Source organism: Bombus vancouverensis, chromosome 17, assembly GCF_051014615.1.
Source record: "Bombus vancouverensis nearcticus chromosome 17, iyBomVanc1_principal, whole genome shotgun sequence".
Classification (NCBI taxonomy): Eukaryota; Metazoa; Arthropoda; class Insecta; order Hymenoptera; family Apidae; genus Bombus; species Bombus vancouverensis.
Genome location: NC_134927.1, coordinates 8,863,027 through 8,885,495, shown reverse-complemented (window position 1 = coordinate 8,885,495; position 22,469 = coordinate 8,863,027). Strand labels below are relative to the sequence as shown.

Sequence of the window (22,469 nt, the reverse complement as noted above, 5' to 3'; positions counted from 1 at the left end):
TCTATCGATTTCCATGGAACGGCTTGATGAACCAAAACGATTCCTGTTGCATCTCATACAGCATATTCTCCCGTTGGTCTCGTGATATAATCTTTTTGCGTTAATTTTTCAGTGATTGCTCTGCAATCGTTGAACTGATATTAAGATGCTTAAGGTAAGATGCGTAGGGTATGTCTTCCGTTGATCCCATTAAAGAATTTTTCACGCATGATTATTGTCAAGTAGTCAGTCAAGCACTCATGACCATTTTTATATATGCGTATCGATCGCTCTGTGCTGGATCAACCAGTTGGGATAAAACATACTGCATCTTGTAGAGATAGTCTAACGATTGGTCTCTCTTGTGAAATTTGTTCAATTTCTTTATTCTTATCGTTATTGCAAATGAACTGTCGTATTCGTCATTTCATTCGGTTGTATCCCACCGTTTCTCACAAACTAGTTGCTGGAAGTGATGAAATTGGGCGGTTGTTTTACAAAATTTTCATTGGGGGAGTACATCGCCCGGTTCTAAATATAGGTTTGCCATTCAATGCTGACTTGTTTCCTATATTTTATTACTAACTCCCCGTTTCAAAGATATTTGGGTCGTTTCTTGACACATTGGTCGTAGAAAGTAGGCTTCAGCTGTTTTTTTGGCGAAGAAAGTCCTGGTAATCTTTGCATTTCTGCAAGTACTTTTTCGTCATAGGATTCATTAATAAATGTCTTAGGCGTTAAATCAGATGTAGCTAGGCCGTCTAACGTTTTAACACGACTAAGAGCAAAGTAGATTTGGTCCTTTGAAAAATTCTTTTTGCCAAGACCAATTACAGCTCTGTTTGGTGTAGTTTGGTTTCGTAATTTATATACAGTCACTACAGCTTAGGATAAGGGATAACATTCTGCGTTTAACGTTAGTTTCATAACCTTTCATCGCCTGAAATGTTGCACTATTAGAGATATCGGAATGTAGCCATCGATGTCTTTGAATTTGCTTTCAATGGATTCGTCGTTAAGTTTTATAAGCACCGAGTCCGGGAATGCCCCGTCTTCCAGCTGATTTCTTCAAAGTGTTGACGATGTAAATTTTTTTACGATTCCCGTTGCGCCGTTCATCAAACCACCAGAATTGACATGTTTCGTCGTAAAATAATTCGTAATCTCTCAGTTAATGCTATTGTATGCAAGATTCCGCTGCATTTATTTACATTTGCAGAAATAACATTCTTGGATGATCTTTTTCCATACCTAGCGAAACTCGTCTTACTGAGTAAGTAATGTATAGACAATGTGATTATGCTATCTCATTTTTGTATCATTTTCGTCCATTAATTTTGCTGTCGGGAATATTCTTAATGCTGCACCAACCACAAACTCGCAGAATAGAGGAATTCTCCTTCGCTCGCATAGTATTTCTTATTGAGGAATTGTTATATCGCCAAATCGTAAATTATTTAATAGGTCGATAAACTCTGTATCGTCCTTCTGCCTTATATTCGTGACGAGTTCGGAGATTGAAAATTGGTACCAAGAATTAATATCTGTAATGTGATTGTAATAATCACGTCACTGTAGTTGTACAAAACAACAACGTTCTTTTACCGGGGATAGTTATATGATGTCACCAAATTCAAGTACATTTATGCGACATATTTCTTCGCTGGTTTTGAATTCTTACAGTTTGTGTTCTCAATCCTCATTTGTATAGTTTACCTTGGCACGTTTACCTGTTACGTCGAGATGGGTTTTTGCGGTTTCGTCATGACATAACCTCATCTATGTCTAAATTATGAAGGTCTAGGCCACGTCGTGCGCTGTCGCGTGAACTATCTGAATTGCAAATTTTATAAGTATAATTTGAATTTTATAAGAGTGTCTGTATATACGAGGATACTCTTTTCTGTAACCGTGATAAAATTAATTAGTCGCGTACCGATGATAAATTGTATTAAAGATTAATGAATATTCCTAATTTTTGCATTAAATGAAAATAAATGACACGAAATTGTAACGATAAATAAACATGTATATGAATTTTAGACACTTTGTATTAATTTAACTAACCAGTTTAACAAAACATTTAACGGAAGCCTCTAAAAGACATTTAAAATACAATTACATAAAGTAATTAAATCGCAAGCAGTGCAAACTCATGGTATAGATAGAGAATATTGAGAATATTTAAATAGAAAATTAAGCGTTGAAACTAGATCACGTAGATGCTATTTTCGGCAGAAAGCAGAGCTGTAGACTCTTTGTAGATGCAATGACTTTTATGATATCTTATTCTTTCCATTGACTTGTTAAATAGACATAAATTGTTAGCTCATCACGAATGGTATGCTTGATGTTTGATTTAGAGTAATACTGTGTCCGTAATTGTCCTGTAGAGATTTGGAGTCCATGGAAAAACGCTGCACATAAGTAAATTTTAGTAATAATTATATTTGTAATATTTGTTATATGCGAATAGTGTTATGGTACGTAAATGATTATTTTTCACGTAAAACCATACCCTGTAATGATTGATGATAAAATTATATTTTTCTATTATAAATTAGTCTAATGATGACGTTCCCTGTTAGAAAATAGGTTACGTTAAAATGAATAAAAAAATTCTCGGCAAAGCAATCAACGAATAAACATGTGATTAGTAACCAGTAACGAACTAGAAACTAACATCTTCCGCATTAACTCCGTTCATTTAATTATTTTCATTTCAGAGAATACGGGAAAATGTTTCGCATAAGGATTCCATTATTTAAAGGACTAAAAAATGTGGTAATAAGATTTAGAGAACATGTAAAAGTCAGTTTTGTTTTTTCAAATAAAATCATATGCCTTTTAATACGTTAATCCAGTTCGGCATTCTCTATAAAAAAGTATTAACCTATTTTTATCCAAAACTATATTAATTTAGCAGATATTTTAACTTGAATTTCACATTTTTAACGTATGCAGTCAAGGAAAGCAACATCTGTAACATTTTTCTTGAGAAAAATTTTTCTTTCAAATCTCTGTTTTTGTTATACAATTTTTATAGTATGCTTAAAGTACAATAAGAAATAACGGTAGTCTATTCATGTTATATAATATGTAAATAAAATTGCCCAGGCTTTGCCTATCCGTACTTATTAATTTTCCTGACCTTGTTGACAACGTAAATGCAAATACATAAGCAAGAAAAATAATTGAGATGGGAGTATCTGAATCAAAGTATACATTTTATCTCACATTATGATCACATAACAGATTCAAATCTTTTACGAGTGCGAACAGTATTTGTAACGATCGCTAACTAGCAACAGCTAAGACTGGATGCGGCGCTATCGAGGCCCTCGATAATACGCGCAACAGTTAGCAGTCATCACAAGAATTTATATTTTTTTGTCTTTATAATCAACAAAAATAAAATATCACTGTGGAAACTTAAAAGTGACCATTTGATTGTGCAACAAAACTTACGATGAAGAAGCTGTATCTGTACCTTGTATTGGAATTATGCGTGCTGACCATGTCGCAGAGAACTGCCTTGGATAAATCGATTCTCAATTACATCTATCGTGGATATCGTAATTGGTTAACGCAATCCTACGGTATGTCTGTTTTAGTTTATTTCGTGTTACGTCTTTATGCAGTAATATCATTTTCTTTTGGTTAGAGAGATGCTTTTTGGAGGAAAATTGAAATATCGTGAATCTTATTTTTCATAGACTAATGTTTCATTGTGAATATATATATTTTCGCGATAAAATGATAAGTTGACGAAATTTTTTTCGGTAAAAGTAGACAAAAGCTTGCACAGCACGGATAATTTTTCTTTTAACATATAAATATTGTAGAGATTATATTTTCAAGTAACATGCGCTATGAATTCTGTGGTAGCCTCTTCTGGTTCTTGAGATGAAGAATTTTGCAAACAGTACTTATTTCGAAATTCGTAACGAAACTAAACAGCAGTCCTGAAGTGTATTAAAAGTGACGAGCTGTTAGGTACAAGTGAAATCAAAAGGTGTCCGTATACCATTTCCATTTGTTCTTAAAATACTGGTCAGTCTTGTTCTACGAGTATAAGAGGCACCAACCTGATTGTGATTTCAGATGCAAATTGGGTTTTGGTTAGGTTAGGGACGGGGCGCGCGGGAAAAGTTGATACCTCGCCACTGAACGCCTTTACTTTATAGCATAAATCTTGAAAATATACAGTAGCTCAAGAAAGTTTTCACGTACTATTAAAACTCTAGACAATTAAAATATGCACGTTAAATTTAAGAAGTGAAAACAATGCTCTTATTACTGTAAGGTACAAGTACCAAGATTACACATCTATATGTCTAACATTTAGAACGAATCCGATATCGTTTGTAGAAGTTTTGAAATCATTCGTTGCAATTACTTGATCGGAGTTTTAACATATCGCGTGTAACGTTACATCACAGATGAAGTATTTTTGTAAGTTGTTTTAAAATGACTATTTCGTAGGCACAACAAATGAGGATCGAATGTCTCAATTACGGAATAAAAATAACTTTCAAGAGGAAATTCCAATACACGTCCCTTTTCCTTGCAACGTTACAGGTAGTTAACCAAATTTATGATTATTGTTATCAATTACTTCATGGTATCACTTGTAAATATTACATCATCGTATTTATTCCTTAAAATCATTATTCATTTTAAATCGCAGATTTCTTTTATTTCCAATAATTTTTACAATTTATCCTAGAGACAATCAGTAAATTTCTGTGGCAGCAAACTACAGTGAAGAACGCTGTTCTTCACAACTTGTAGTGGCTACAAGAATTTCAATGTGATTTTGAATTCATTCATAATTTTGTCCTATTAATATCATTTTTAAGATACATATGTAACATTGCAAGTTCCTCACCACACTGTAGTTTAAGAATAGTAAAATTGATGCTTATCTTTTGAAGTTCATATGTATTCTAATGTCTTTACTTTAATTTGTTTAGCTGGCAGGTCTTCGAAAGTTCCCCATTCGGTTCACCATTTAAGACCAGGAGACATAGATGTCATTGCTGCAATGGGCGATTCTTTGACAATCGGCGCTGGAGTTACTTCGATTTATATGTTCGAGGTGAACATTGAAAATAGAGGCATAGTAGGCAGTATCGGTGGTCAAGGAACTTGGCGACAGTACCTGACTCTCCCTAATATTCTTAAAGTTTGTTCATTTCTTACATCTGCATTGTTTACGCATATGATTTGTGTTATCGCCATAAATGTGCATACTGAAATCTTTCATAGTCCGATTTTTCTATATGCAGGAATTCAATCCTAAATTAATAGGTTATTCACTTGGAGACGCTATAAGTGCTGATCCAGCAGCGCAGTTAAACGTCGCCGAAGGTGGAGCTATGTCTAAAGATATGACTTTCATGGCGACATATCTGATCAATAAAATAAAAGATGACCCGAGGATAGATATCAACAAACATTGGAAGGTTCGTATGTTCCTAGACAAAATAATTATATACATATATATATATGCTAGTGTGAAATTGGACAACTTTTTCTTTCTTTAATTAAAAATTATAATTGCATTTAATATTTAATCGTTTAAGCAATAGTATCTACATTTTTATGTTTTCCAGTTGATTTCGTTGATGATTGGAAGTAATGATTTTTGCATTAATACGTGTGCAACATCTCCATGGTCTATGTTAAATGATCACAAAATAGATTTAATTCATACTCTTAGAATATTAAGAGACAATTTACCAAGAACTTTTGTTGCTCTTATACCACCACCTCACTTAAAGGAACTGGTTGCTGCACACAAAGGAAGAGAGTCATTGCGGTGCTATGTGTCATCCATGATTGAATGCTCATGTATGTTTGCTTTACAATTTAGGGATCAAAGACCGGAATATTATGAATTAATTGAGAGGTTTGTATAATTTTCCGAATTTAACTTTTTAAATATTTTGTGCTTGAGGATTAAACACTTACAAGAATTTTGTTATATCATACTTTATATTTAATCTTAGTAATTATACATAAAAGGGGCTACTATTCCCATTTTAATGAAGCTCAAGTATGTTGTGAAACTCAACATTTTTCCTATAGGGGGTAAACTCACTTAGTTACCGAAATATTTAGAGAAAGCTGCTGCTACTACTATGTTGAATTTGACTTATAAGGCAACGTTTGTGTCTGCATGGTGTGTCCACTCATCTACTGTTGTATGTCTATAAACACATCGCTGCGACCTGCAAATAATCTCTATAATCCGATTACCTTAACTTTTATTTTATTTTATGCGTATGTCATTCTTGTTATATGTTGGTGAATAACTTTATTGAAAAGAGTTATTAGAGAACGACATATATTCATCATCTTTGATTTCAATTCACATTAAGATCTTATTGACGACTCGGGCAATGTCGGGCTCCATTTTGGATGAAAAACACTGATAAGTATATTTATAAATTTATATTATGAGCGTCTATTCAGACGACGAGTTCGTATTTATATAACACATATCTATCGATGTTATCGACAGCGATCTAGGAATTTCAATCTGTTATCAATTAATATCAAAGGCAAAGGTATTAGTTATTGTTCAGTTAATTAGGATATTGATTCTTTACTAACCGATTCCAACAAGTACTGTACTTGAAACACCACAAACGTATCGATACTCGTCTGATACCGCAGGTAAGTTTCGGTACAGATTCTTAAAGAGAAAATAAGATGAGAGTCGAGAACAACAGAATCGCGCGTTGTTATTTTACAAGAATGAATGTAGATCCGCAGCTTACCTCGTACAAGTCGTAGAAAAAAAGATTGTGGCATTCGAAAACATAAACCATCCTTGTAAGAAAAATCATAGGTTAGACGTTAAATCTGCTTATTCATTAAAATCCATAACAGCAACTCGAAAATCGTCCCATTAAATTTTCGAATAGAGAGGATCAATGTCTCCTCTAGTCCATTGCCACCATAAGTGATTAATATATTCTAGCGCATATAAACAATGTTTATACAAAATGGATACATGCACCGCGATCATCTCGTTCGGGGGTATTCTAAATGTCGTCGCTTCGATAGCTAACATAAACTCAACACTTTCGACATTTCGTGCGCAGGCACGGAAGACGTGCGGAAGGTTCGATGGTGGGGTAAATGAGATACGCGCAGGACGTGCCTCCTGAGATTTCGCGGCCCGCGCGAGTTTGCCGATTGATTTTACGCGTAGCAATAAACATGACGAGGTCCTACACATGACAACCTCTAACATTTCATTTCTCTTATCACGAAGATCGGCGAGACCCTTACTCGAATGACGCGTGAACGCAAAGGGGCTATCGACTGATTCCGTGAAAGTGTCGTATCAATATGGTGTAAATACCCCAACTTTCATCCTTCTTTCTCTCCGTAAATGAATCATCGACAATTCTCCTTCAGTGCGAAACAGTTTCAATTCACCTCTAGCCTTTACTAAATCAATGGCGTCTATCCCGATTAGGAATGCGGCATTTACCCTAATTATCTTGAAAAAGTGTTGCACCTTTCCATTACCATACCGTGTATCGGAAATCGTTAATTTTGGCAGTGGATTATTCCACATAATTTGTAAAAAACTACGAACTTTTAGTTACTACGATAATCCAAATGATCACGAAGTGTAATTACGAAGCCAAAATGTGAGATGTTTATACTGAAAAAATGCGAAGTCTTGGTAACTAACAAAGGCATTTTACTTCTGTCTCAGCGCGGTGCGACATTTCGCACTGCAATCAGCTTATTTTTCTTATTTCACATTTATGCGATATTATTTCCCTAACACATTTCAAGTACCGTTTGATATATATTTTAATATGCATATGAAGAATAAGCTAGTTTGTTTCATTTTTTTAGGTGGCAAGAGATTGACGAAGAAGTCGCTAATTATCCAGAATTTCATAGAAATGACTTCACCGTAGTAATTTTACCGACTCTGGAAGATGCAAAAATACCTGTTGCCGAGGATGGATTTACCGACCTCTCATATCTTAACGCTGATTGCTTTCATTGGAGTCAAAAACTACATGCACTATGTGAGTTTAACAGATGAAACTATACAATTATTTCATGAGTGTTACGTTGATAATCAAAAATGTTTTGTGTTTCCCAAGATGCGAATAATCTGTGGAACAATTTGTTGGAACCAGTTGGTAACAAGAGTGGCGCTTTCACTTCGCTATTTAAAAAATTTCTGTGTCCTGCTCCGGAAAGACCGTTCTTGATGACGTATAAAAATTCACAGAACAACGAAACTTAAGGATGGTTAGAGAAATTTAGAACAGTTTCTGTAAGTGGAAGATGTATTATAATCTTCGTATTTGCCTATTTAAAAATGATGAAAATTATAATCAGCAGATGTTCAAAAATAACAACCAATGTTGGATCCATAACAATATTTAATTTTTACTGTGGTATTTCAGTCATTGTCATATTGATCTTATAATTTAAGTTCTTTGCGAATAAAGGTAATAAAGAAAATTAATAATACGTTGACCAATGGACGTTCAAAATCAACGCAAAATTCAGCTTTTTCGAAGATGTTTCGCTTTTCCTATCTTTTCGCTTTAGTTAGCTAGTTGCTTATTTCCCCTTTCGCTTTTGTTTAAAGTATATACGTATATAGCATATCATTGATATGTTTTGAGCGTGAGTCGCGCATAAATCCCGAAATGAAAGAAGGAAGGAGATCTCCAGGAAAGAAAAAGAATCTACTTTTCATATTCACATAATCGTCATTAAATCATAATTTGTATTTTACAATTTGTGCAGCTGGACAATCGGTAAATTTTCTAGCTAGTGTAACATGACCGAATGTCAGATATTACCGAGATTTGGATGGGTGATCGCCTGGGAACTCCATGTGGCGTTGGCGAAGCGCGCTGGGCTCGCCGCGCCCCCCGGTGAGGTTCGGGCTTTGGAGCTGGCAGCTCAGCGCCTCGGGGCCGCCAAGCAGTCTGGTAGGGGAACCTATCACGGTTGCTCCGGCGAGGAGGCGCAATGTGACATGATCACATACCGCTCCATCAGCGCGCGGGGGGGGGGCTGTTGTGTCGCTCGCACCGGTTCCCGGGCCTCTCTCGATCGCAGCCGGGACGGTCATCGTGGAGGTTTTAGTCGGTTGGAGTCCGACACTACCACGCCGCTTTCCCCAGAAGCGGCCTGGTGTCCGTGCGAATTTCCCCCGCGTAAATATATATGTCGGAGATAAGAGGACACCGGTGCCTTCCCTCTGAAACCTCGGGAAAATCCATAAAAACATTGCAATTAAAATCTACAGTTGTAATTAAACGATTTGCCATCATTCTACCCAATTGTATTTGTTTGAGACTCGTGACAATGAGCTTGGGCTCAAGGCGACAATTAGTCGCCGAACGTAGCCGCGGTCAACGGGACGAACTCTCCGTCTAACAAAGGCATTGAGTAACCCTATAGCTCTCCTTAAAAGAAAGATTTGTAGCGGCACGTGGCAGTAAACATTCCAACGGTTTCTGTCCCGTAGCTCGCCACACGCAGATTCTATTCTCCGGGCAGGATGTTTACCAGATGCCGACGTGTCTCCTCAGTACGTGATCGGCTAGCCCGAGGACCGTTATAAACACTAATATCTAGTTACCTAAAATCCTTCAACAGATAAACCGTCTTTGTCCCAGTTACAGGAAGACAGGAGAGACCTATTTTTCCACGAACGACGTCTCCCACTAGCAACCTTCCCTCGAGGGCGGCTAGCATCCTTTTCTAACTACCGATATGGAGATTGGCCAATTAGCAGCAACGTCAATTTCCCTTACTTTCCGAACGTAGGATATCCCCGACGAATCCGATGATCTCGTGTCCTTAGACACACCCCGTCATAGTTTTCCTCTGAGGTATCACCGGGACGGAAAGTCATTCTCTCTTGCGATCTCATCGACAAAAAGATTAACGCCTTACGGTCAGTGAATATTAACAAAGAATCCGACTTAGATTTTTACGAGTGCGTACGACTACCATCCCGTTGTCCGCGGATTCGTTATCGAACCTAAGACCATTGTCACTAGCGTCGCGAGTGTGTGATCATTGTGAGTTTGTGTCAACTCTGTAACAATTTTGTGTGTGTGTCAATAAAAATAACTTCAGTGTAAAAAACATGGATAGCTTCAGTGAGGAATCCTTACCTGTCCCAAGCCCCCGCCACGAGGACGACTCGGGCCCAGATTCGGACGTTGTCTCGACATATATATAGAAAAAAAATATATTACCGAGATAACGTATGTTTCTTTTAAATTTTTTTAGATTAAACTTCTACCAACGTATTTGTAAAATCTTTTTGATTAAAATGAGACCAGACACGGTGTAATTTCAATTATATTTACTTACCAATGAGCATTAAATATCTTTTAGCATAAGCAAATGTGCTAGGAATTGTATCGTGCTTCTTATCATTTTGATTGAAAACATCTAACAAACAATTTTTGAAAGTTCTATTCATTACAAATTAAAAGTAAGAAAATTTGCCCATATTTTATACGTTGCCAAACACTTCAATTCCCAGTCCCTCTTTCTCATCCTCTTTCACTCGCATTATTCTTTTCTACGTTTGCCACGTTTAACTCTTTATTGTCACTGGCTTCAGGAATAGAGTCGTTTCTACTTCTATTTTACTCTCTAGTTGCGAAATTTAGGTCACAAATTTGTTGCAATTATTGCAGATTTTCGTCATATGATTTATTTACTTATAACACATATGTGGCACCCGACGACGGAACTTTCCGACGGCTTCGCAATACAAATCGCTATACCATCAAAGCGTAAGGCTGACATGCCTAATCTACCATCGATATCCCTACGGTTCTTCCGCTGAATATTCGGAAGAATGCATAAGCTGCAACGATCGCGGCATCTAACAAACGCGTGCGTAGTGGTGATATCGAGGGGCAACAAAGAAAAGAATCCGTTTGGTTTTGAACAAAAGATTCATTTCATTTCAAACAGCGAAGCAAACATATTCGAGAAGCGTGATTGTTGATTGTTGACTGTTAACCCTTTCGCTTCGGCAGTCCAGTCCGCCGAAGCACGGTTACTGAACGGAAGCGCTCGCCAGAAATGCGCACAGTGTGCGGTGTTGCTGTATATACGTTTTCCTAAGTCTTAAATAACAATAATTCTTGCAAAAACCGTATATGAAATATCGTTTCACTGTCAATGTATTTAATAGATTTTTTACGGAACAGTATACGTTCGTTGGGATGTCTGAAATATATTGCGTAAAACGTTTTGATGTTGTTTCAAAACTGAGTAACTTTTAAGAAGTGATTAATCCAATATATTAATAAAATCAACAGAGAATGTTCTGCCGATAACGACACTACAGATGGCATTGGTGTATGCCCGATATACGGGGCGTCGAACCTAGCATTCGTCGCGTGGTCGCTATCTATATGCGGTGCTCGTACCCACAGGTCATTTCTTGGATGTTGAATAATTTTCAGTAATTTTTCTGGCGTGGCGCAGTGACATGGCTGTTTATTTATAATAAGTTAATACTTATTATAGATAAGTATAATTTATAAGTAAGTATTATAAGTAAGTGCATTTGCTTAATTTGGATAACTAAATGAATCTAGCGTTTAGGTCTAGCGGGTAGTGCCCCTTCAGCCTGCGAATCTGGTCCGTCGTATCAAGTAGTCCAGTGATTAGGGGGTTTCGGTGTTTGTTGACTCTTTTGCTATATCTGTCGCTATATTTTGCTATTTCCTCTTTGACTGTGGGTATCTTGAGGTCGCGATGGATGGTTTCGTTGGTAACATACCAAGGTGCGTCTATTAAGGATCTTAGCGTTTTCGATTGGAAGCGTTGGAGTATTTCAATGTTGGAGTTACTTGCTGTTCCCCATAGTTGGATTCCATAGGTCCAGACAGGTTTTATTACGGTCTTGTAGAGGGTAATTTTATTCTGTATGTTTAGTTTGGAGCGTCAGCCCGTGAGCCAATAGAATTTTTTTAGTTTGTCCTTTAGTTGCTTCGTTTTATCTGAGATGTGTTTCTTCCACGTTAGTCTCCTGTCCAGGGTCATGCCCAGGTATCGGACTGAGTTCCTGCTAATTTCGTGGATGTTGCCAATAAACGACCCTCGTACCCACAGGCCATCTCGCGGACGCCGCCCATAAGCGTGTGGCGGCACTCCACAACAAATACCACCACTCGACACTAATTAAAGTAGGACGACAGCAGCGCAGTGCTTAGCGCTTTACGTCCCGAACGTTCGGGACCCAAGTTCGAATCCCGGCGACCGGAGGTCCGATTTTTCTTTTACGCATTAAAAGTGGAAGAAAAACAGCAGTACCCCATCAAGGGACATCTATAGCCAGCCCCAGCAGTTACAATTGTCACGGACAACACTTACACCTCAAGCGGCACCCGAAGCGAAAGTGTTAATTGTTAAATAAACTTTGTTATTGAACATTGCGGAGATTATTAGTCGTTTGAGGAAGCAGTCTGTGAGTTTCGGAAATCCGAGAAGAATTATCTCCGATGATATACAGCACGTTAGGAATAAAACCGGAATTCCGCGGGCAAACGGTCAAGTGGAAAGAGTAAACCGGACGATTATTCTCCAACTGAGTCTGCGCCAACACCAAACGAGTGATACAATATCTACAGACAGCGCAAGAGGTACTTGAATGCAACCCCCAGCAGAAGTACTAAAGTTACCCCGTTCCAGATGTTGTTTGGAACGCGGATGAGAATGCGGGACGATCCGTAGATCAGGCCAGCCGGTCGAGGACGAATGGGCTGCTATGTTTCAGGAGAAGCGAGATCAGTAGCTAAAGCTGGGCTAAAGCTGCATTCGAGGTTCCTTGGGCCGTGCCGCGTGGTTGTCACGTAAAACAAAAAGAAATTTAAGAAAAAAAGAAACTTTATTTTTTTCTGGTTTACAATACACTTCCGAGCTCTAGGCGTGACTGTTCAGGACTGACTTGGATGATTTTAGGGGGAGTATTTAAATTCTTTTATTCGTGGGAGTGGGAAAAGGCTTCGATCATATATTTCTGAAAACGGATAGAGTGACCGCATGTTATCCCGATGGTCACTCATGAATTTCGCTCTTTTATCGCTTTGTTTAGTCGGATTTCATCTGTAACATGGTGAAAGTTTTGCGAAATAACCGTTACATGGTGCAGCGAGAAGGCGAACACGAGGGGCCGCAAACGACCTCCACGGCGGCTGATCATATGAAATAGTGGGACATTGTTGGAGTTAGTGATGCGAGTGAAATTAGTGATGATGAGCACAACTGAGGGCAGATGTGATTGTCAGAATGGACGAGTGCAGTATTGTGAATGAAAGGCCTAAGAGATATCGGGCGAACTATAAACAATGTCGCGAGAAAGCCGAAGTGTCGACAGGCCCAACAAAGTATCGCCGGTCCTTCAATCGAATGGTTTCGCGGAAAAGGCCTGCGTGACCCTGGCCATGAGCTGTTGCGGAATACGTGCGTGGCGGGCTAAGACGAAAGACAAAGGGACAAAGGCGGATTAACAGTTAGTGTTAGTTGAGAAGTCAGAGAGTGTAAATCGACAAATCAGGGAGTGCGAATTGCGTTATCGAGAGTGTGTTGCTAGCGTTGTCGAGAGAGCGTTGGATCCGTGGTGAGTTGCAAATTAACTATCTAGTTTTCTTAATTATAATTGTTAGAATTTAATCTCGGAATTAAGGTTAATAAACTGTGAAAGACACAATGTTTGTGTTGAAACAATACTATGTGATATTTATTAAACAAAAATTACAGTAAATATAAGTAAACGTTGTGAATGTCGACAGTTGGCTAGTTATTCTCAGACAGACTTAGTGACCCATGGCCCTTGAACAGATGTTGAACCCCCACTTTCTATACAGTAATGAGTGTGACCTGTGTAGATGGCTTTGTGGCGGCACGTGCCACGGAACCTTCCAGCAGCTTCGCGATACAAAGCGCTATGCCGTCAAAGCGCGACACCCACGTGCCGAATGATCCATCCATATCCTTATACTTCTTCCGCCGATTTCTCGGAAGAGCATGCACGCGCTAGCAGTCGCGGTACATCTAACGAACGCACTCTAGTGGGGATATCGCTGCGCAACGAAGGGAAGAATCCGTTCGATCAATCACCTCATCTGTATGCGATTAATATCGTTGTATTCCAACAATAATACGTTATTGTGATTAGTTCACTTTAAACAACCATCGTTTCCTATTTAACCAACATCTGTTTAATCCATTTATTGTAAATAAACTAATTGTAGTAAGGATCCTACAAAACGGAGTATACTATGTTTGGAATAACTTATGACATCGCTGGCTCAAGCAAATTTAAGAACGTCTACTTCCTGTTTTATGTTTACAGGTAATTCTTCATTTTATATATTCCATTTTTTCCTACAGTTTAACCAAAAGATTGATAAAATGTTTTTAGTCATCAACAATTTTCGTTAAAACTTCTTAAATTTTATTTCTTTTCATTATTTTAGGCAATTTAACGATTATTGTCGAAGGCCCAAAACTATGTGAAGAAATGCAACAATACAAAGTCACAAACAAGAACTAAACACTATATATTGAAAGTTAACGCCTTAATGAAACATTCTATTGATGCCGATTACGTGTAATTAGGATCACGGTCATGTAAACAGTTCTCGACACGCATATACTGAAAGCATAGAAGAAATGGTCCGAAAGTTGTGTTGTGTGAAAGGAAGACAAGAAAGGCACTCTACGTATGAGTGGCATGCTATGAATGTCACAGACAGAGACATTGGTACTTTATTCGTCTCCGCCTGCCTCGTAAGAACGAAGGCGAAACTGTAAAACCGTTCCACGTTCTCTGATTTCGATGATTTGTAAAGCTCAACATTTTAAACAATCTTTTCCTCCATATGTAAACTGTGGATGGGCTACGGTCTCGGAGAAATTTGCAAAAGCTATCGGTACAACTACAGTGTACTTTCGCTGATAATCGTGTTTCTATGGCAGCGCACGTATCATTGGCTGCCAGCGGCTGAATCTATCACTCACGCCCTCTTTGTCTTGACGAACGAGGCTGGGACGAGCTTGAGTAAAGCTCCGTACACAATTGCATATGAGATATTCTAAGATATTGTAGTATCATTGACAAGGGAGCGTAGGGGGGAGGTGTCGTGCGAATTGTAAACGAGCGGTGTGCATGATGGGGCTTAAACAAAAGATATCAGACAAAAGACAAAGGGTTGCTAAGAAACATAAACGAATTAACAGGAGTATGAGTTGAGATGCCAGAGATAGTGTTGTTAGCGTTGTTGAGAGAGAGTTGAATCTGTGTTGACGAGAGTTGTTAATTAATTATAATACGTTGTCACGATTAGTTCATGTTAAATAACCATTGTTTTCTGTCTAATCCATTTCTTATTAATAAACTAATGTGGCGGCACACGACAACAAATACCGCCACTCGACACTAACTTCTACCGGATGACGGTAGCGCAGTGGTCAGCGCCTTAGGTTACGAACGTTCTTCGGGACCCGGGTTCGAATCCCGGCACCCGTAGTTTTTCTATTCTTCTTCCACGCATCTAAATTAGAAGAAAAATATTAGTACCCCAGCAGCGACATTTACAGCCAGCAGCTTATAATTATCACGGACATCACATACACCTCACTAAACTAAATATTATTATATTTAGGATACTACAATATGTTTGTTATGATTCAATTAAAAGCGAATGTCGTCAATATATTGGGTATTGGGTTTCGGTTTAGACTACTTATTTCAATCTAGTCAGAGCGAGGCGACCTGCAACGCTAGCGTGAAGTAATAACAAACTAATTATAAAAATGGTAGGTGAATGAATAATTGTAATGTAATTGTAATTAAATATAATTGTAATAATGATATGTAGATATTTGTTAAATAATAAATGTAATAAAATAAATATTAACTTCTGACAGTATTAGAATTCATCGGTATGAATAAAAGCCATATACCATATTTGTGTAGGTAATCGGACCTACGTTTTTTTTTTTTTTATTTATTTGTTGAAATTACAATCAATTCTCGCGTTGAGAATTTTCAGTAATTTTTCTGGCGTGGCGCAGTGACATGGCTGTTTATTTATAATAAGTTAATACTTATTATAGATAAGTATAATTTATAAGTAAGTATTATAAGTAAGTGAATGTGCTTAATTTGGATAACTAAATGAATCTAGCGTTTAGGTCTAGCGGGTAGTGCCTCTTCAGCCTGCGAATCTGGTCCGTCGTATCAAGTAGTCCGGTGATTAGGGGGTTTCGGTGTTTGTTGACTCTTTTGCTATATCTGTCGCTATATTTTGCTGTTTCCTCTTTGACTGTGGGTATCTTGAGGTCGCGATGGATTGTTTCGTTGGTAACATACCAAGGTGCGTCTATTAAGGATCTTAGCGTTTTTGATTGGAAGCGTTGAAGTATCTCAATGGTGGAGTTACTTGCTGTTCCCCATAGTTGGATTCCGTAGGTCCAGACAGGTTTTATTAGACAGACAGGTTTTGTAGAGGGTAATTTTATTCTGTATGTTTAGTTTGGAGCGTCAGCCCGTGAGCCAATAGAATTTTTTTAGTTTGTCCTTTAGTTGCTTCGTTTTATCTGAGATGTGTTTCTTCCACGTTAGTCTCCTGTCCAGGGTCATGCCCAGGTATCGGGCTGAGTCCCTGCTAGGAACTGTTGCATTGTTGATGGTGACCTTGGGGCAGGTTTGTTTTCGGAGCGTGAAGGTTACATGTGAGGATTTCTTTTCGTTAATTTTGAAGCCCCATTTATGAAACCACTTTTCCATGGAGTCGAGACTTCGCTGGAGAGTGGATGAGGCTATTACCGGGTCTGCGTGGGTGACTAATAGCGCTGTGTCGTCTGCAAATGTCGCTATTGTTATCTCGTTTGATATAGGTAAGTCGGCAGTGTAGATGGAGTACAGTAGGGGTCCGAGGACACTACCTTGGGGTATGCCGGATTCTATTGGGAATGTTGCGGAAGTGGCGCCTAGGCATTTAATTATGAATTGTCTAGTGGTTAGGTAGGATTTTAGGATGGAGTAGTAGGGGTGAGGTAGGATCATTTTAATTTATAGTAGCCCTTTTTTTCTTATAGTATAGCATATAGTATAGTATAGTATAGCATCTTTCTTTTTTATAGTAGCCCTTCATGCCATACTTTGTCGAATGCCTGTTGGATGTCTAGGAAAACCGCTGAGCAATATTTTTTCTTTTCGAGTGTCTGGCTGATCGTATGGGTTATGCGGTGGATTTGCTCTACTGTTGAATGTTGTTTTCGGAAGCCGAATTGGTGATCTGGGAGTGTTTTCAAGTTCTCTAGGAGTGGAAGGAATCGATTCGTGAGCATCTTCTCGAATAGTTTGAACAGGGTAGGTAAAAGACTGATTGGGCGATAAGAGCTGGTTTCGTATATCGGTTTACCGGGTTTAGGGATGAGGGTAATCAATGAGATTTTCCAGGCCTTAGGATAGTGTTCCAGGCGAAGGATAGCATTAAAAATCGATGTGATGAGTGCTATCCCTTTTGTGGGAAGTTCCTTGATTGCTTTATTGCTTATTAGGTCGTGTCCTGCTGCTTTCTTGGGGTTTAGGCGACTGATTGTTTCTATAGTCTCTGCAGAGGAGAAGGGTTCGATAGGTGGGGACATTTGGAAGGGGGTGTGCAGGTATTCAGTAACGTCCGCGGCGGCTTTGGGGGAATGGGGTTTGAATACTTTTGACAAGTGTTTAGCAAACAGGTCGGCTTTTTCTGTAGGGCTTCGCGCCCAGCCACCTTGCGGACGGCGGATAGGTGGGATTATTTGTGGGGGGCGTGTGAGTTTCATGGAGGCCTTCCATAGTGAGTAGTTGGAGTCGGCTGTGGGGGATAAGCTGGCGAGGTATTTTTGGAAACAGTCGTTTTTATAATTTTTTAAGGTTTTGGATAGCTTTCTAGTTGTGTTGTTTAGTTTGCGTTTGTCATCCGGTGTTGTATGGGTCTGCCATACTCTTTTTAGTCTACGTTTTTCTGCTATTTTTTTTAGTATGTATTGGGGATATTCTTGTTTGCTGATAGACGGTGTGGAGAGGCGGATTGCGTTTATTATGCTCGCGTTTAAGTATTCCGTGGCTGCTTCGATTTCTTCCTTTGTTTTTAGTGGAGTTAAGGCTGAAGTTGAGTGTGTAAAGACTTCTCTAAAGAGCTGCCAGTTGGTGTGTTGGTTGTGAATGGAGCCATTAGGTGTATTCTCGATGATTGTTGAACTGACTGTTGCTATTACGGGGGAATGATCAGAGGAGAGATCAGCCGAGGAGTTGATTTGGACGTGTCTTGATGAGATATTTTTAGTTACGAAGAAGTCGAGAAGGTCGGGTATTTTGTTGGTGTCAGTGGGCCAGTATGTGGGTTCGTATGTGGTGAGGTAGTTGAGGTTGTTGTTTATTATGCTGTTTAAGAGGTTTTTGCCTCTTGCTGTAACCAGTCTGCTGCCCCATTGGGTGTGCTTGGCGTTATAGTCTCCTCCAGCTATGAATCTATTGCCCAGGGTGTCCAGGAAGTTATCAAAGTCTTCTTTGGCGATGGAGTGTCTGGGAGGGCAGTATACTGCTGAAGTGGTGATTGTGCCATGACAGTCTTCTATTGCTACGTTTGTTGCTTGGAGGTAGTCTTTCTGGAATGCTTGGAATGGATGGAAGTGCTTAATACTTGTTTTGATTATGATTCCGGTGCCACCGTGGGCCTTTCCGTTGGGGTGTTGGGTATGGTAGAATTTATAACCATTTATTTTCAGGCAGTTTTTGTCGGTATAGTGGGTTTCCGATACGAGCATTACGTCGATTTTCTGGTGTTTTAGGAAGAGTTCTAGTTCAAGTTTGTGTTGCGCTAGACCGTTGGCGTTCCAAAGAGCTATGCGCCTTGGTTTTATTTTGCGTCGTGGCGTATTAATTTATCCAGGATGATAATTGATTGTTTCTCTATTAGCTTTTCAAGCCTAGAGAAGTTGTCTGTGTTAGGTGGGTTGGGGTCACTATTTTGGGGAAGATTCCTTTGGCTATTCGGGTTATTTTGGATGCCTTGTACTGCTTGGGCATAAGAGGTTGAGGTGGTGATGAATTTGGTAGGACTGGGTGTTTGATTGGTTGAGGGGGTTGGGGTAGTCGTGAATTTCGGCGGGCTGGGTGTTTGGTTGGATACCTCTTTTGCTCTGAGTTTAGGGTACTTGTTTGTGTATAGAGTTTTATAGGCTGAGCAGCCTTTGTAGTTGGCAGGATGGTCCCCTTGACAGTGGATGCATTTCGCTGGGGTTTCCGGTGATTTGGCGCACTGGTCAGTGGAGTGAGTGCCTGCGCATTTAACGCAGCGGAAAGTATAGTTGCAGTATTTCTGCGTATGACCGTACCTTTGGTACCTTTTGCATTGCACTATTTCTTTTTTCACAAGCGGTGGTTCGAATTTTACTATTGCGTTCATTAGGCGACTGATATTGTAGATTTCCTTATTGTTAGGCTTTTGTTTTATATCTATGAAAAATAAGGATAACGGGTCTTTCGAGACTCTATGCCTTATATTACTTACGTTGATGACTTCGTGGCCGAGTTTTGAGAGTTCGTATTTGAGTTCGTCTATGTCTGCTGAGTGGTAGATGTTGCGTAGGACCACTCGGAAAGGTCTTTCTTGTTTGAGTTGGTACGTGTGAAAGTTGGCGTTCAATGTCTTAAGCAGTTTGGTGATTTTTCTGTATGCGTCGGGGGTTGTCGGCAGAATTTTTACTTTGTTGTTGTTGATCTTCAGGTTGTAGTTGTCCTTGGAGATATCTCTCTCTAAGGACTTGATCATTGTTTGTATGTCGATGACGTTATCGACAAATATTGGTGGGGGAGGGGGGATTCTCTGTGATTGTTGGTTTGGCGGCGGGTCTGCGATTTCCATGGCGTCGTTAGTGGATTGCAGTACGGCGAACCTGTTGTGGGTGTTTATTTGTATCGTTGATTGTTCGTTCCGGGTGTCGATCGTGTATGGTTTTGATGTTTCTATTTTCCGTTTCTTTGTAATATTAGCGTCATTGGTGCGGAGAGTTCTGCTACACTTCTGCCACGGGGGAAGTAGCGCGGGGTAGTTGCGAGTCTGCTCCGGAGAGCCTGGTCGCGATTGCTGGGCCATCATCGAGCTAGTTAATTCAAAATGAATAACTAGTCGTGAGGCTATGAGGCTAGTATTCGGGTTGGGGTTAGGTGCGTGGAATTTTCTTCTCCTTAAAGGGTAGGAAACACTTGGCTGTGTTCACTTTCGACGGTTGGGCGATACGTGTTGTTTTCGGACTACACTGGGCACTAGAGACACGTCTGCACGCTTCTGCACTCCACAGCGAACTGAATTGGGTAGAATGATGGCAAATCGTTTAATTACAACTGTAGATTTTAATTACAATGTTTTTATGGATTTTCCCGAGGTTTCAGAGGGAAGGCACCGGTGTCCTCTTATCTCCGACATATATGATGTTACATCTTGTACCACGGTACTAAATCTGCGAAAAAGTGCAGAATTTCAAGTGTTTTATTTTCGTGGCTCGACATCGGACATCTAGAGTACTTAAGTGATTATGTATGTTATATTAATGACGAAAACACGTATAAATAATCGTTCATCATGGCGGAACTTTAAATGTTTCATCGAATTGTCTTATACTTTATCGACAAGGGTATGAGATATATTGGCAGATCTTGTCTAAATCCTGCTTCACTTTCGATAACGATCTTATAATTGTGTACAATTTCTCTGAAATATACCACAGTCGAGACAACCTTCATAGCGATTATTGCACCTCATCGTCAAGACCGGCTAGCACATTAAAGAAATGAAAGTATACCACCTTGAATCCATTTGGTATTGTTACAAGGTTATAGCAGAGTAAAAAGTACGAGTTTTCGTGAGTATCTCATTTCGTTAATTGGTCGAACAAGACGTGCAATGGACAAGTTTCGTTTGTATCTTTTGTTACAATTATGCGTGCTGACGGCGCCTCAAAAGACGATTTTAGACTCGCCAATAAATTTACACTATTATCGGCAATTTCGTAACTGGCTTCTCCAAAGCATCGGTATGTGTTTACTTAATGTGATTATTGTGTACAGTGACCATTTCCTACGATATATAAAAAGGAATGATGTGTAATTCTCAACCAATGTATTTTTAAAACGGCGCAAAAGAAAAAATGCGTTATTTTAGAAAAAGTGTACACAATACTTGTTATACAGATATACAATGTGCAGAAAGTTTATATCCCGTTTAGGGCCGAGTTGCACCACGGAAAACGATCGATGATACTTGATGTTACCAGAAATTTCTTAGCGCGAGAAAATTAAATGTTTCAATATTGTTTAAGGATGCAGTGGTTAAAGTGTAAATTACTTATTTATTAATACTCCGTTATCGATTATGAAGATTTGATCGTCATGTGTAATAAATTTATTTTTAATGCTTTACAATACCTTTAAACACCATACTCTAAAATACTATAGGTTCATTCATTATTCATTTCCATTTATTTGGCACTTGTGATGTTCTTTGAAATTTTTCTCGGTGTATATTGTACATGAATCATCCGATATCAATGGCATCCAATATCGTATGCGTCGATTACTTTGTGCATAATGCCATCTAAGGGAAAACGTACGATACTAATTGTCGAAATGAAACGAGAGATGCTCTGAAACTATAAAATAGGAAAGTGATGTAGAAGGTGGAAAAATATTTTTCTAACATTGAAGATACTTTCGCTCTGAAGCATTGACGGTACTAAAAAAGAGACATTTATAGGTGGTTTAAGTCACAAATAAAATGTAATTCAACGCAGTTTAATATATTAAACAACATCGCGCCATTTAGTGGGAAAAGTGTTATAGGACTCATAAGTAATTAACACACTGTTACGTTTATGGCAATATCTTACCCTTCGCTGTTTTAATCTTGGAATTAATATTATTCTTTTTACAATATCTACTAGGAAAGATGGATATTAATCCAGATATTGAAAATCACGTTATATTTATCATATAATATGGATATTAAATAAAAGAAATTTTCCAAAGAATATGATGTCCAAAGTTTCAAAATCATTGATTCCAAATGAAACGATGTACTTTTATCACTATTGTAAAAAAAGTCATGTGTAATATGTTTCCTTTTGGGTGACTCTTTGAAAAAGCAATTTATATGGAAAGTAATCCATGTACCGATCAAATTGTTCGCGACATGACTCAATTTATAAGAAACTGAATTTACAGATAGTTTCCTAGTTCTAGACGAAATTATATTAGTAGCCAAATAGGAGTTCTCGTGATTTTTGCATCACTGAAAATAGATTTGATTCCATGTTCGTATAAGTGAAATCACAAAATGAACTTCATCCAGATCGTAATGACTAAATCGTATAACCTAGTGAAACGTATTTTCTAGGAGCAA

The 22,469-nt window shown here is 38.6% G+C and overlaps 1 protein-coding gene across 3 annotated transcripts; it reads left to right on the top strand.

Annotated features, from left to right (window-relative positions):
- The first annotated feature begins 3,237 nt into the window (after positions 1 to 3,237).
- Positions 3,238 to 10,137, top strand: LOC117161682 (phospholipase B1, membrane-associated-like). 3 transcript variants are annotated; one of them, XM_076626116.1, is made up of 8 exons: positions 3,238 to 3,578; positions 4,465 to 4,560; positions 4,956 to 5,167; positions 5,271 to 5,447; positions 5,598 to 5,893; positions 7,867 to 8,045; positions 8,124 to 8,299; positions 8,806 to 10,137. In XM_076626116.1, exons 1-7 carry the CDS (start codon positions 3,449 to 3,451, stop codon positions 8,267 to 8,269), a joined length of 1,236 nt encoding a protein of 411 aa, XP_076482231.1. In that variant the 5' UTR covers positions 3,238 to 3,448; the 3' UTR covers positions 8,270 to 8,299; positions 8,806 to 10,137. The 3 variants fall into 3 exon arrangements, with proteins under 3 accessions (XP_076482231.1, XP_076482232.1, XP_076482230.1); XM_076626117.1 differs by lacking the exon at positions 8,806 to 10,137 and adding an exon at positions 8,782 to 8,801; XM_076626115.1 differs by lacking the exon at positions 8,806 to 10,137 and having other exon boundaries at positions 8,124 to 8,497.
- The last annotated feature ends 12,332 nt before the right edge of the window (positions 10,138 to 22,469 follow it).

Coding starts and splice junctions, on each gene's coding strand:
- LOC117161682 (XM_076626116.1), top strand. CDS start 3,449: ATGAAGAAGCTGTATCTGTACCTTGTATTGGAATTATGCGTGCTGACC. Junction 3,579..4,464: donor TTGGTTAACGCAATCCTACG/GTATGTCTGTTT, acceptor ACTATTTCGTAG/GCACAACAAATGAGGATCGA. Junction 5,168..5,270: donor CTCTCCCTAATATTCTTAAA/GTTTGTTCATTT, acceptor TTCTATATGCAG/GAATTCAATCCTAAATTAAT.